The following is a 14,432-nucleotide window of genomic DNA, read 5'->3' as shown; positions in this document are numbered from 1 at the left end:
GGCCGTGCCAGCAACTTGAGGGTTGCAGGTTCGATCCCCGCTTCCGCCATCCTAGTCACTGCCGTTGTGTCCTTGGGCAAGACACTTTACCCACCTGCTCCCATTGCCACTCACACTGGTTTAAATGTAAAAATTAGATATTAGGTTTCACTATGTGAAGCGCTTTGAGTCACGAGAGAAAAAAGCGCTATATAAATATAATTCACCTCACTTCAGTCTGTATATAACATATTGTTATGAAAGTGTCTGTTACTACATTATATATATATATACTTGATGTGTGTATATTGTACATATTACATATTATGTAGGTGTCTTTTACAACATATATATATATATATATATATATATATATATATATATATATATATATATATATACAGTATGTACATACATATATTCTTGCAGTGTGTATACAACATATTGTTATGAAAGTGTCTGGTACTACATTGTATATATATATATATATATATCTTTTACAACATATATATATATATATATATATATATATATATATATATATATATATATATATATATATATATATACTTGCAGTGTGTATACAACATATTGTTATGAAGGTGTCCGTTACTACATTATATAAATATATACTTGCAGTGTGTATATTGTACATATTACATATAATGTAGGTGTCTTTTACAACATTATATATATATATATATATATATATATGTATATATATATATATATATACATACACAGTATATATATACTTGCAGTGAGCATATTGTACATATTACACATTTTTATGAAGGTGTCTGTTACTACATTATACATATGTATATGTATATATTATATATAAAAAAAATGCAAATATTGAAAGACAATATTGTGACATAATTTAGTACATTGTAGTCATGAGCTCATCTCCATGTGTGAGTCAGATGTACATCCGAGGAACGCTGATGTTTTTGGGCTACGTGTCCAGCGGTAGCAGCCTCTCCACCGTGGACCTCCAGAAGCAAATACTGAGAACCAGAGAGGACTACAGGTGTGGCGTGAGCCTCCCTCCAGACTACAAGTTCAGGTAAGTTCATCTTTTTCTGTCTTTTTTTTTTTTTTTATTCGACGTCAAACAAAATGGCCTCTTTTGTCTAGCAGCGAAAGGCCAAAGGTCACGGCGGCTCCCCCCGACACAAAAAAGGCCGACTGTCCGTCGCCGACGGGGAAGAACGACGTGGCTTTGACTCTGTTGGTGGAGAAGGAGTGTCCGCCTGACACGTGCGTACTGAAGGAGACGAGTTGACATCACAAGCGGCGTTCTATCGGTCCCAGCTGTGGGAATTATTACCCTTCCCACGCTCAGGAGGAAGAGATGGTGTTGATGTGATGGTCCAGATATGAGATACTCCTTTTCGTTTCACTTTCTGTTCTCGTCCAACCACCCTGATGACTGAGTGTTACTTCCTCAGCCTTGCAGCAAATAATAGATCAACTCCATTTGGCATTTCCTTAAAGGGCTTTAAAAATAGCAAATAGGACATAGAATTAACAGTTTAAACCCCAAAACTAGTGAATTTAGGACGTTGTGTAAATGGTAAATAAAAACAGAATACAATGATTTGCAAATCGTTTTCAACTTATATTCAATTGAATAGATTGCAAAGACAAGATATCTAATGTTTCAACTGGAAAACTTTATTTTTTGCAAATATTAGCTCATTTGAAATTTGAGGCCTGCAACTTGTTTAAAAAAAGCTGGCACAAGTGGCAAAAAAGACAGAAAACGCCCATCAAACACGTATTTGGAACATCCCACAGGTGAACAGGCTAATTGGGAACAGGTGGGTGCCATGATTGGGTATAAAAGCAGCTTCCGTGAAATGCTCAGTCGTTCACAAACAAGGACGGGGCGAGGGTCACCACTTTGTCAACAGATGCGTGAGTAAATTGTTTTAGGACAACATTTCCGTCAGTCTACCCCAGAGCAGCTGTGGCTACTGATGTAGCTTACCACCACCAGGTGTGAATGAATGTTAGGTCCCACTTCTCTGTGAGCGCTTCGAGTGTTTAGAAAAGCGCGATATAAATCCTAGTTTTGTTTTGGTTTTTTTCCCAACAAGTTATTGCAAGGAATTTAGGGATTTCACCATCTACGGTCCGTAATATCATCAAATGGTTCAGAGAATCCGGAGAAATTACCGCACGTAACATTACTGCATCAAAAAGCGACATCAGTGTGTAAAGGATATCACCACATGGGCTCAGGAACACTCCAGAAAACCACTGTCAGTAACTATAGTTTGTCGCTACATCTATAAGTGCAAGTTAAATCTCTATTATGCAGAGCCAAAGCCATTTATCAACAACACCCAGAAACGCCGCCGGCTTCGCTGGGCTCGAGCTCATCTAAAATAGACTGATACAAAGTGTAAGAATGTCCTGTGGTCTGACGAGTCCACATTTCGAATTTTTTAGAGAAACTGCGGACGTCGTGTCCTCGGGAACAAAGAGGAAAAGAACCATTCGGATTGTTTTAAGCGCAAAGTTGAAAAGCCAGCATCTGTGGTGGTATGGGGGTGCATTAGTGCCCAAGGCATGTGTAACTTACACATCTGTGAAGGCACCATTAATGCTGAAAGGTACATATAGTTTTCGGCGCCATCCAAGCAACGTTATCATGGACGCCCCTGCTTATTTCAGCAAAACGATGCCAAGAGTGCGGGTACTAGTCTGGCCTGCCTGTATATCTTGTCTTTGCTGTCCATTCAATTGAATATAAGTTGAGAAGAATTTGCAAATCGTTGTATTCTGTTTTTATTTACCACAAACTTCACCGGTTTGTATGTTTTGTATTTGTCATTGCAAAGCGTGGTTATTTTCTGGTAAATTAAAACCCAAAATAAAAAGAGAAGGATTGTGAATTTATCGTAGGTTTGACGTCGTTCATTGCACAACAAACAGTTTTATGGTTTAGAACTGAAATTCGCATTCTTTGGGAGTTTAATTTATCACAGTCAGGTTTAATTTGAAAGAAATTACACTTTTTTTCCCCCCCGCATTTTTTTCATTAAAATATCAGATTTGTGTAAAGAAGGAACGTCCAATGGTGTATCTGCATGGAAGGTCCCGGAAGGACAGTATAGAAACAAGAATCCAGCTTCAAAACATGGCACGCCTGCTTATATCACTCCGCAGTACATCCAAGCGTGAAACAAAGACAAGTCGGAAAGGAAAAGGAAATAACGCCATCGCCCTCTCCCGTGAGCTGATGAGTGATAGCCAGCGCGGCTTGCCGGGGAGCCAACTCACCCCGGCCGACACTGCAGGGTGAGTCCTAACTGTGTTTATTCATCATTTTGAGAAAAAAAATCAATACAGTATTAAAGAAGTATTATTTTCATAGTGACACATTTCTATGACGATACAGTGCAAAATAGAGAACAGGGACATTCACCTGGGAACCCGGGGGCCAAATTTTGTCCCGCAATGACACCATACCGGCCCCTAGGGTCAGTTTTTTTGCAGAAATTTACCAAAAACCCTAAAGTGTTCCTGTTATATACTGGAACTTGGACCATTGTAAACAAATTGGCAGATCCTTGTGTTGACATTTTCACCTCACCGGGGTCCAAACTTGTCATTTACATACACTATATTGCCAAAAGTATTTGGCCACCCATCCAAATGAACAGAATCAGGTGTCGTAATCGCTTGGCCACGCCACATGTGCAAAAAACCAAGCATTTAGGCATGGAGACTGTTTCTACAAACACTTGTGAAAGTGGAACTGTCATATGTGCAACAAATCCGGTCGTGAAATTTCCCCGCTCCTAAAATATACCAGTCAACTGTCGGCTTTATTATGAGAAAATGGAAGATTTTGGGGAACAACAGCAATTCAGCCACCAAGTGGTAGGCCACGTAAACTGACAGAGAGGGGGCAGCGGTTGCCGAAGCGCATAGTGCAAAGACTTTCTGCACGATCAGTTGCTACAGAGCTCCAAACTTCATGTGACCTTCCAATTAGCCCACGTACAGTACGCAGAGAGCTTCGTGGAATGGGTTTTCCATGGCCGAGCAGCTGAATCTAAGCCGTACATCACCAAGTCCAATGCAAAGCGTGGGATGCAGTGGTGTAAAGCACGTCAGTCAGTTGCTACAGAGCTCCAAAATTCATGTGTCCAATTAGCCCACGTACAGTACGCAGAGAGCTTCATGGAATGAGTTTTCCATGACCGAGCAGCTGCATCTAAGCCGTACATCACCAAGTCCAATGCAAAGTGTGGGATGCAGTGGTGTAAAGCACGTCAGTCAGTTGCTACAGATCTCCAAAATTCATGTGTCCAATTAGCCCACGTACAGTACGCAGAGAGCTTCATGGAATGAGTTTTCCATGGCCGAGCAGCTGCATCTAAGCCATACATAACCAAGTCCAATGCAAAGTGTGGGATGCAGTGGTGTAAAGCACGTCAGTCAGTTGCTACAGATCTCCAAAATTCATGTGTCCAATTAGCCCACGTACAGTACGCAGAGAGCTTCGTGGAATGGGGTTTCCATGGCCGAGCAGCTTCATCTAAGGCATACATCACCAAGTCAAATGCAAAGCGTGGGATGCAGTGGTGTAAAGCACGTCAGTCAGTTGCTACAGAGCTCCAAAATTCATGTGTCCAATTAGCCCACGTACAGTACGCGGAGAGCTTCGTTGAATGGGTTTCCATGGCCGAGCAGCTGCATCTAAGCCATACATCACCAAGTCCAATGCAAAGTGTGGGATGCACTGGTGTAAAGCACGTCAGTCAGTTGCTACAGAGCTCCAAAATTCATGTGTCCAATTAGCCCACGTACAGTACGCAGAGAGCTTCATGGAATGAGTTTTCCATGGCCGAGCAGCTGAATCTAAGCCGTACATCACCAAGTCCCATGCAAAGTGTGGGATGCGGTGGTGTAAAGCACGTCAGTCAGTTGCTACAGAGCTCCAAAATTCATGTGTCCAATTAGCCCACGTACAGTACGCAGAGAGCCTCGTGGAATGGGTTTCCATGGCCGAGCAGCTGTATCTAAGGCATACATCACCAAGTCCAGTGCAAAGCGTGGGATGCACTGGTGTAAAGCACGTCAGTCAGTTGCTACAGAGCTCCAAAATTCATGTGTCCAATTAGCCCACGTACAGTACGCGGAGAGCTTCATGGAATGAGTTTTCCATGGCCAAGCAGCTGCATCTAAGTCATACATAACCAAGTCCAATGCAAAATGTGGGATGCACTGGTGTAAAGCACGTCAGTCAGTTGCTACAGAGCTCCAAAATTCATGTGTCCAATTAGCCCACGTACAGTACGCAGAGAGCTTCATGGAATGAGCTTTCCATGGCCGAGTAGCTGCATCTAAGCCATACATCACCAAGTCCAATGCAAAGTGTGGGATGCACTGGTGTAAAGCACGTCACCACTGGACTCTAGAGCAGTGGAGACGCCTTCTCTGGCAATCTGATGGACCAGTCTGAATTTGGAGGTTGCCAGGAGAAGGCTACATTTCGACCTGCATTGTGCCGAGTGTGAAATTTGGTGGAGGAGGAATTATGGTGTGGGGTTCTTTTTAATCCTGGCTTCTGTAGGTACCCTAAGACCAAGTCTAAGATCATTGAGTTTTTGCAACTGCACCAATTTCCTCAGATTTTTCAACAAACTTGAAGCGTTTTAGTCCATAGGATTATTTCTGATTTGTACGTTTACAGAATGCGTTTGTTCTAATGTTGGCCGAATTAAAACAAAGAAAACCACCCGGAAGTTGTCTTTATTTTTAATTGATCATGCCATGATTTTACCATTGATTGATTGATTGAAACATCTGCGTTGGCCCTGCGATGAGGTGGCGACTTGTCCAGGGTGTACCCCGCCTTCCGCCCGATTGTAGCTGACATAGGCGCCAGCGCCCCCCGCGACCCCGAAAGGGAATAAGCGGTAGAAAATGGATGGATGGATGATTGATTGAAACTTTTTTTAGTAGATTGCACGGTACAGTACATAATCCGTACAATTGACCACTAAAGGGTAACACCCCAATAAGTTTTTCAACTAGTTTAAGTCGGGGTCCACGTTAATCAATCAATCAATGTTTATTTATATAGCCCTAAGTCACGAGTGTCTCAAAGGGCTGGTCAAGCCACAACGACATCCTCGGTTCAAATCCCACACTTGGGAATGGATTTTCCTCCATGCGGCTCCACGAGCTAAAACAAGTTTGACGCCCCTGGTTTAAACCATTTCAACATTAAAACCATGGGTCTCAAACACAATTTACCTGGGGGCCACTGGATCCAGAGTCTGGGTGAGGCTGGGCCGCAAGAAAAGATTTCTTAAAAAATATATCTTTATTTTTATTTTCAACACAAAATAATATCAAAATATAAATGAACAAAATGAGAATTAAGTAAATAAATCAATCATTTGAATAACAATTACAATTTGATTTCTCCAGTCAGCAACAATGTGTGAGGCAACGTAAATTAAACAATTAAAAAAAACAAATAAGGGTTTGAATTGGTCCAGGTTATCGGGGACTGTTATTACTGACGGACAGGTGTTGCGGTGTGAGTGCCACCAGGCACGTAAAAAAAAAACCTCGTCTCCATGGCAACGTTTGTCGCTTTCACTCATTTGACGCTTTTCCACTAATGCAAGGGTAGGTAACCCAGAATGTTGAAAAAAACATTTTGGTCTAGTGGAAAAGCGGCAAAACGTTTCTCTGCTTGAATCACGCAAGTGAATATTTACCACACCGGGATTGGTAAATTCCTTCAGCTCAGCACACAACGCTGTCAAGCATCATTCATATAAAACTTGCGGGTCGCACTAACATTAAACCTTTATATTAAGGTGGGGGCCACAAAATAACGTCTCACGGGCCGCGTGTCTGAGACCCCTGATTCAAACCATTTCCACATCCGTCCCTACGTTCCATTAGCATTTCAGTTCAGCGCCATTCAAACCATTCCGACATTCAAACTAGTCTTACATTCATACTACATTCTGTCAGGTTCAAACACTGACGACATCTATTAAACAAGACAAGAAGCAAGGAATTAAGCAAAGACACAGGATTAAATTCGGCTCAATTTGAGGAGAGACGCTTGGACATCTGTTTATTTGGACCTTCCCTGACCACATGGCCACGGCTGTTTCTAAGGGACGAGGGTCGTATACAGTTCACGGAAAAGGTCGTAAAACAGTTCAAAAAGAGGTCGTCTGGAACTTGGGCAGACCCTGCCTTCTCTCCGCTTTGTAGTCCTTGGGTTAAAACAATATCTTTGTGTGGATTGGGTTCCCTCCGGGGAAGCCGCCAAAAACATGCACCTGGGGATAGGTTGATTGGCAACACAAAAATCGGCCCCTAGTGTGTGAAAGTGACTGTGAATGTTGTCTGTTTATCTGTGTTGGGCCCTGCGATGAGGTGGCGACTTGTCCAGGGATGGATGGATGATTAAAATACATGAAAGAAAACATAAACTCCTTCATGTTGCTTCCCATCCTACACAGTGGAGTTTTACAAGCCTTCTCGGTAGTTCCAAAAACAGCTTTTGGTCCTCTGGCAAGGAGCTCATTTCCACACCAAAGTTTTTGGGGATAAAATGATTGTAACAATTTCACTTCAATCAATCAATCAATCAATGTTTATTTATATAGCCCCAAATCACAAATGTCTCAAAGGACTGCACAAATCATTACGACTACGACATCCTCGGAAGAACCCACAAAAGGGCAAGGAAAACTCACACCCAGTGGGCAGGGAGAATTCACATCCAGTGGGACGCCAGTGACAATGCTGACTATGAGAAACCTTGGAGAGGACCTCAGATGTGGGCAACCACCCCCCCCCTCTAGGGGACCGAAAGCAATGGATGTCAAGGGGGTCTAACATGATACTGTGAAAGTTCAATCCATACTGTCTCCAACACAGCCGCGAGAGTTCAGTTCAAAGCGTATCCAAGACAGCAGCGAGAGTCCCGTCCACAGGAAACCATCCCAAGCGGAGGCGGATCAGCAGCGTAGAGATGGCCCCAACCGATACACAGGCGAGCGGTCCATCCTGGGTCCCGACGAGTGGTCCATCCTGGGTCTCGACTCTGGACAGCCAGTACTTCATCCATGGTCATCGGACCGGACCCCCTCCACAAGGGACGGGGGGGGACATAGGAGAAAAAAGAAAAGAAGCGGCAGATCAACTGGTCTAAAAAGGAGGTCTATTTAAAGGCTAGAGTATACAAATGAGTTTTAAGGTGAGACTTAAATGCTTCTACTGAGGTAGCATCTCGAACTGTTACCGGGAGGGCATTCCAGAGTACTGGAGCCCGAACGGAAAACGCTCTATAGCCCACAGACTTTTTTTGGGCTTTGGGAATCACTAATAAGCCGGAGTCTTTTGAACGCAGATTTCTTGCCGGGACATATGGTACAATACAATCGGCTAGATAGGATGGAGCTAGACCGTGTAGTATTTTATACGTAAGTAGTAAAACCTTAAAGTCACATCTTAAGTGCACAGGAAGCCAGTGCAGGTGAGCCAGTACAGGCGTAATGTGATCAAACTTTCTTGTTCTTGTCAAAAGTCTAGCAGCCGCATTTTGTACCAACTGTAATCTTTTAATGCTAGACATGGGGAGACCCGAAAATAATACGTTACAGTAATCGAGACGAGACGTAACAAACGCATGGATAATGATCTCAGCGTCTTTAGTGGACAAAATGGAGCGAATTTTAGTGATATTACGGAGATGAAAGAAGGCCGTTTTAGTAACGCTTTTAATGTGTGACTCGAAAGAGAGAGTTGAGTCGAGGATAATACCCAGATTTTTTACCGAGTCACCTTGTTTTATTATTTGGTTGTCAAATGTTAAAGTTGTATTATTAAGTAGAGGTCGGTGTCTAGCAGGACCGATAATCAGCATTTCCGTTTTTTTGGCGTTAAGTTGCAAAAAATTAGCGGACATCCATTGTTTAATTTCAATGATTCACACGCAATTCCTCTAGGAATTGCCTTATCTGGTTGTGCAGACATTTTAGTTGTGTTTTTATGAATGACTATTTTATCATTACTGCGCTGTATTTTAATGCACATTATATACAGCAGGGGTGTCCAAAGTGTGGCCCGGGGGTCATTTGTGGCCCGCAGCTAATTGTTTCACTTTCCGGAAATGCTATTGCATAAAAAAAAAAAAAACATTAAACAAACTGGAATGAGGTGCAATCTAACAAGAAAAAGTTGCCTGTTTTTTTCTTTTGTCTATCTTAATTTTTCTGTTTTTTTTTGCCATTGCGCAAAAAAAAAAGAAAAATCTATCTAACACTAATAATGAATTATTGACCTATTCAAGGCTCCAATTATTTCAAATATTTCACTTTAAAATGTTTAATGTGGAAAATATTGTATATATTGTGTGGTTGCCATACAAAACATTATTTTCTTTGGCAAAAGACAATAAAAACAGAAAAAATAAAAGTTCACACGTAAAATCGACAGATCTATCTGAAGTTGATCTTGTAACTCAAAGGCCTACTGAAATTAGATTTTCTTATTCAAACAGGGATAGCAGGTCCATTCTAAGTGTCATACTTGATCATTTCGCCATATTGCCATATTTTTGCTGAAAGGATTTAGTAGAGAACACCCACGATAAAGTTTGCAACTTTTGGTCGCTAATAAAAAAGCCCTGCCTGTACTGGAAGTTGCAGACGATGACGTCACAAGTGTGAGGGCTCCTCACATCCTCACATTGTTTATAATGGGAGCCTCCAACAAAAAGTGCTATTCGGACCGAGAAAATGACAATTTCCCCATTGATTTGAGCGAGGATGAAAGATTCGTGTTTGAGGATATTGATAGCGACGGACTAGAAAAAAACAAAAAAAACGCGATTGGAACAGGATTCCGATGTTTTTAGACACATTTACTAGGATAATTCTGGGAAATCCCTTCTCTTTCTATTGTGTTGCTAGTGTTGTAGTGAGTTTAATAGTACCTGATAGTCGGAAGGGTGTGTCCACGGGTGTCTTGAGGCCAGTGTTTGATTTAAGTATGTTTGGACGGCACAAGCTCAGCTGATCTCCTGGTAAGTGGTGACTTTTTACCACAATTTTCTCACCGAAAACTGCTGGTTGACATGTGGTCGGGATCCATGTTCTCTTGACCGCGCTCTGATCCATAGGAACATTTCCCCTCCAGGAATTTTAAACAAGGAATCACCGTGTGTTTGTGTGGCTAAAGGCTAAAGCTTCCCAACTCCATCTTTCTACTGTGACTTCTTCTTTATTAACTGAACAAATTGCAAAAGATTCAGCAACACAGATCTTCAAAATACTGTGTAATTATGCGGTTAAAGCAGACAACTTTTAGCTGTGTGTGTGCGTAGCGCTCATATTTCCTAACAGTCTGTGACGTCACACGTCATCATTCTGCGACGTTTTCAACAAGAAACTCCCGGGAAAGTTAAAATCGTAATTTAGTAAACTAAAAAGGCCGTATTGGCATGTGTTGCAATGTTAATATTTCATCATTGATATATAAACTATCAGACTGCGTGGTCGGTAGTAGTGGGTTTCAGTAGGCCTTTAAGTGAAGTGAAGTGAATTATATTTATATAGCGCTTTTCTCAAGTGACTCAAAGCGCTTTACAAAGTGAAACCCAATATCTAAGTAACATTTAAACCAGTGTGGGTGGCACTGGGAACAGTTGGGTAGAGTGTCTTGCCCAAGGACACAACGACAGTGACTAGGATGGTGGAGGCGGGAATCGAACCTGGAACCCTCAAGTTGCTGGCACGGCCACTCTACTAACCGAGCTATGGTAAAAAAAAAAACTAATGAAAATGTATCACTGTATGAGTGGGGCACCTTTTGGATCCCAAATATATTTAATTATATTTTATTTATCTTTTCACTGATTACTCAAAAAGATTAATTAATTAAAATCAATGGCGTCGTGCATTATTGATATTTTTAAGGCTGTAATTACTTCACATCAAACATTGCTTTCTGAATGTTTTGGGTAGTGGGGGAAATATTGCATATTTCAGTTTGATTATAAAAAAAACTAAGTTGTCTTTGACAAAAAAAAGGCATAATATCAACCCGAAGTTTATATATTGTAGAGCAGGGGTCAGCAACCTTTTTGAAACCAAGAGCTACTTCTTGGGTACTGATTAATGCGAAGGGCTACCAGTTTGATACACACTTAAATAAATTGCCAGAAATAGCCAATTTGCTCAATTTACCTTTAATAAAAAAAAAAATAAAATAAAAAAATAAAAATAAAAAAATAAAAATATATATATATATATATAATATATACATATATACATATAAAAAAATGTGTATTTCTGTCTGTCATTCCGTCGTACATTTTTTTTCCTTTTACGGATGTTTTTTGTAGAGAATAAATGATGAAAAAAAACACTCAATTGAACGGTTTAAAAGAGGAGAAAACAGGAAAAAAAAATGAAAATAAAATTTTTAAACATAGTTTATCTTCAATTTCAACTCTTTAAAATTCAAAATTCCACCGAAAAAAAGAAGAGAAAAACTAGCTGATTCAAATTTTGGGGAAAAAAAAATAAAAAAAATTTATGGAACATCATTAGTAATTTTTCCTGATTAAGATAAATTTTAGAATTTTGATGACATGTTTTAAATAGGTTAAAATCCAATCTGCAGTTTGTTAGAATATATAACAAATTGGACCAAGCTATATTTCTGACAAAGACAAATCATTATTTCTTCTAGATTTTCCAGAACAAAAATTTTAAAAGAAATTCAAAAGACTTTGAAATAAGATTTAAAATATATTTTAAAGATTTTCTAGATTTGCCAGAATATTTTTGGGGAATTTTAATCCTAATAAATTGGAATAAATATTTCCCAAATATTATTCGTCGAAAAAACGGAAGCTAAAATGAAGAATTAAATTAAAATGTATTATTCTTTACAATAAAAAAAATAAATTTACTTGAACATTGATTTAAATTGTCAGTAAAGAAGAGGAAGGAATTTAAAAAGTAAAAATGTATATGTGTTTAAAAATCCTAAAATAATTTTCAAGGTTGTATTTTTTTCTCTAAAATTGTCTTTCTGAAAGTTATAAGAAGCAAAGTAAAAAAAATAAATTAATTTATTTAAACAAGTGAAGATCAAGTCTTTTACATTTTTTTCTTGGATTTTCAAATTCTATTTGAGTTTGAGAGGAGCCAGAGGAGGTGGCTCGGGCATCTGGTCAGGATGCCACCCGAACGCTTCCCTAGGGAGGTAGGAGGCCACGGGGAAGACCCAGGACACGTTGGGAAGACTATGTCTCCCGGCTGGCCTGGGAACGCCTCGGGATCCCCCAGGAAGAGCTAGACGAAGTGGCTGGGGAGAGGGAAGTCTGGGCTTCCCTGCTTAGGCTGCTGCCCCCGCGACCTGACCTCCAATAAGCTGAAGAGGATGGATGGATGGATATTTGAGTTTTGTCTCTCTTAGAATTAAAAATGTCGAGCAAAGCGAGACCAGCTTGCTAGTAAATAAATAAAATGTAAAAAATAGAGGCAGTTCACTGGTAAGTGCTGCTATTTGAGCTATTTTTAGAACAGGCCAGCGGGCGACTCATCTTGTCCTTACGGGTGACCACTGGCATACAGCGAAGGGTCAACGGCGGTGTTTCTGGCGTCCTCTAGTGGCTGGTCGCCGTCACCACATAAGTGAGAAGGTTGCGCGCGCAGTCCAAATCAGTGGTGACGAATCCCAGCCAGCCGGCGACACCTTCATTCTTTTCTCGCAGCGTTCTTTCTTTTTTTTTTTTTTTTTTTTTTAATCGTCAAGTCCACGATGGACAAGTCTTGTTGACTCTTAGGAGTGCGGCCCGGGCATGAAGAAGGTGATGGTTGCTCCTCGCTTTCCTTCAAAGTTGCCGGAGTGACGCGACGACGATGATGAAGTCAGGTGAGAAACACCATGATTGTTTGTCCTCATTCTTGCTCATTTCTCTTTGTTTTCTGCCCTAAATGTCATTGTGTTGAAGTCTAAACTATTGACTTGAATTTATTTGAAGTAAAAACCCAACGCTAATTCGCAATTTCCTAGTTTTAATGCTTGTAAACAGAACCCCGATACACGTCAATAGAGTTGCACTTTGGGGACTCATTAGTCGACAATGACGTCATGATTTATTTATTTAGTTTTAATCTTAGTAACATAATAACATCACTAGAAGAGGCAATTGCTGAAGGAATTGCGTGTGAATGCTGAAATGGAACTGAATGTAAGAAAGGTTTGAAAGTTGATGAGTTTGAATTCCCAGGAAAAAAAAATGGAATTTGGTTAGGAAGTTGGGAAAGTGTTGTGTTGGTTTCAATGTCCAGGATGAGTGGAATGTGTTGATGTTGGAATGGTTGGAATAGGTTGGAAAATGTGGGAGTTGTGCAACTTGGAAAAAATGTCCCAATCGTTTCAATGGGATTTTTTGGAAAATGATTAGGAGCATGAATGAGCTAAATTGATTGGTGTTGGAATTGTTTAAATCGGTCAAGAACTGTTGAAGTAGTAACATTTTTTAATTGAGAAATTCCTGGAATTTCTGGGAACTAGACATTTTTTTAGTTCCTTAAAGGCCTACAGAAATGAGATGTTCTTATTTAAACGGGGATAGCAGGTCCATTCTATGTGTCATACTTGATCATTTCGCGATATTGCCGTATTTTTGCTGAAAGGATTTAGTAGAGAACATCCACGATAAAGTTTGCAACTTTTGGTCGCTAATTAAAAAGCCTTGCCTGTACTGGAAGTAGCAGACGATGTGCGCGTGATGTCACGGGTTGTAGGGCTCCTTACATCCTCACATTGTTTAAAATCATAGCCTCCAGCAGCAAGAGCTATTCGGACCGAGAAAGCGACAATTTACCCATTAATTTGAAAGATTCGTGGATGAGGAAATTTAGAGTATGGGACTAGAAAAAAAAAAAGAAAAAAAAGAAAAGGCGACTGCTCCACGACAGTGTGAGCGTTTCAGATGTAATTAGTCACATTTACTAGGATATTTCTGGAAAATCCCTTATCTGCTTAGGAACTTGGGAAATGTCCTGGATGAGTCTAATGTGTTGATGTTGGAATGGTTTGAATAGGTTGAAAACTGTGGGACTTGTGCAACTTGGAAACATGTCCCATTCATTTAAATGGGAACTTCTTGGAATTTGGGGAAAAAAAATATTTGGATTATGAATGTCCGGAATGAGATGAACTGGTTGGTGTTGGAATTGTTTAAATCGGTCAAGAACTGTTGAAGTAGTAACAGTTTTTAATTGAGAAATTCCTGGAATATGTGGAAAACCGGGAATTTTTTTAGTTCCTTAACCAACTTGTTTTTTGTCCTGAATATGAGTGTTTGGTTTGGAACTTGGGAAAGTGTTGCATGGTTTCAATGTCCAGGGTGAGTGGAATGTGTTGATGTT

General features: G+C 40.3%; 2 protein-coding genes across 3 annotated transcripts in view; both read left to right on the top strand.

The window, feature by feature from the left end:
* Positions 1-2,889, top strand: part of LOC133548686 (uncharacterized protein C3orf20-like) — a 51,162-nt gene extending 48,273 nt beyond the window's left edge. The window contains exons 17-18 of the mRNA XM_061893657.1: positions 906-1,048; positions 1,120-2,889. Of these exons, the coding sequence (XP_061749641.1) occupies positions 906-1,048; positions 1,120-1,267 (291 nt within the window). The 3' untranslated portion in view covers positions 1,268-2,889. The remainder of the gene's footprint in view (positions 1-905; positions 1,049-1,119) is intronic.
* Positions 2,890-12,741: 9,852 nt separating this feature from the next.
* Positions 12,742-14,432, top strand: part of LOC133549125 (FYVE, RhoGEF and PH domain-containing protein 6-like) — a 66,201-nt gene continuing 64,510 nt past the window's right edge. Inside the window, exon 1 of one of the 2 annotated variants that reach the window (XM_061894266.1) lies at positions 12,742-12,927. In XM_061894266.1, coding sequence (XP_061750250.1) covers positions 12,915-12,927 — 13 coding nt within the window. In that variant the 5' untranslated portion in view covers positions 12,742-12,914. The remainder of the gene's footprint in view (positions 12,928-14,432) is intronic. The other variant, XM_061894267.1, reaches the window with a different exon arrangement.

The sequence above is a fragment of the Nerophis ophidion genome, linkage group LG03 (assembly GCF_033978795.1).
Source record: "Nerophis ophidion isolate RoL-2023_Sa linkage group LG03, RoL_Noph_v1.0, whole genome shotgun sequence".
Taxonomy (NCBI): Eukaryota; Metazoa; Chordata; class Actinopteri; order Syngnathiformes; family Syngnathidae; genus Nerophis; species Nerophis ophidion.
This window is presented reverse-complemented; position numbering and strand designations above follow the sequence as displayed.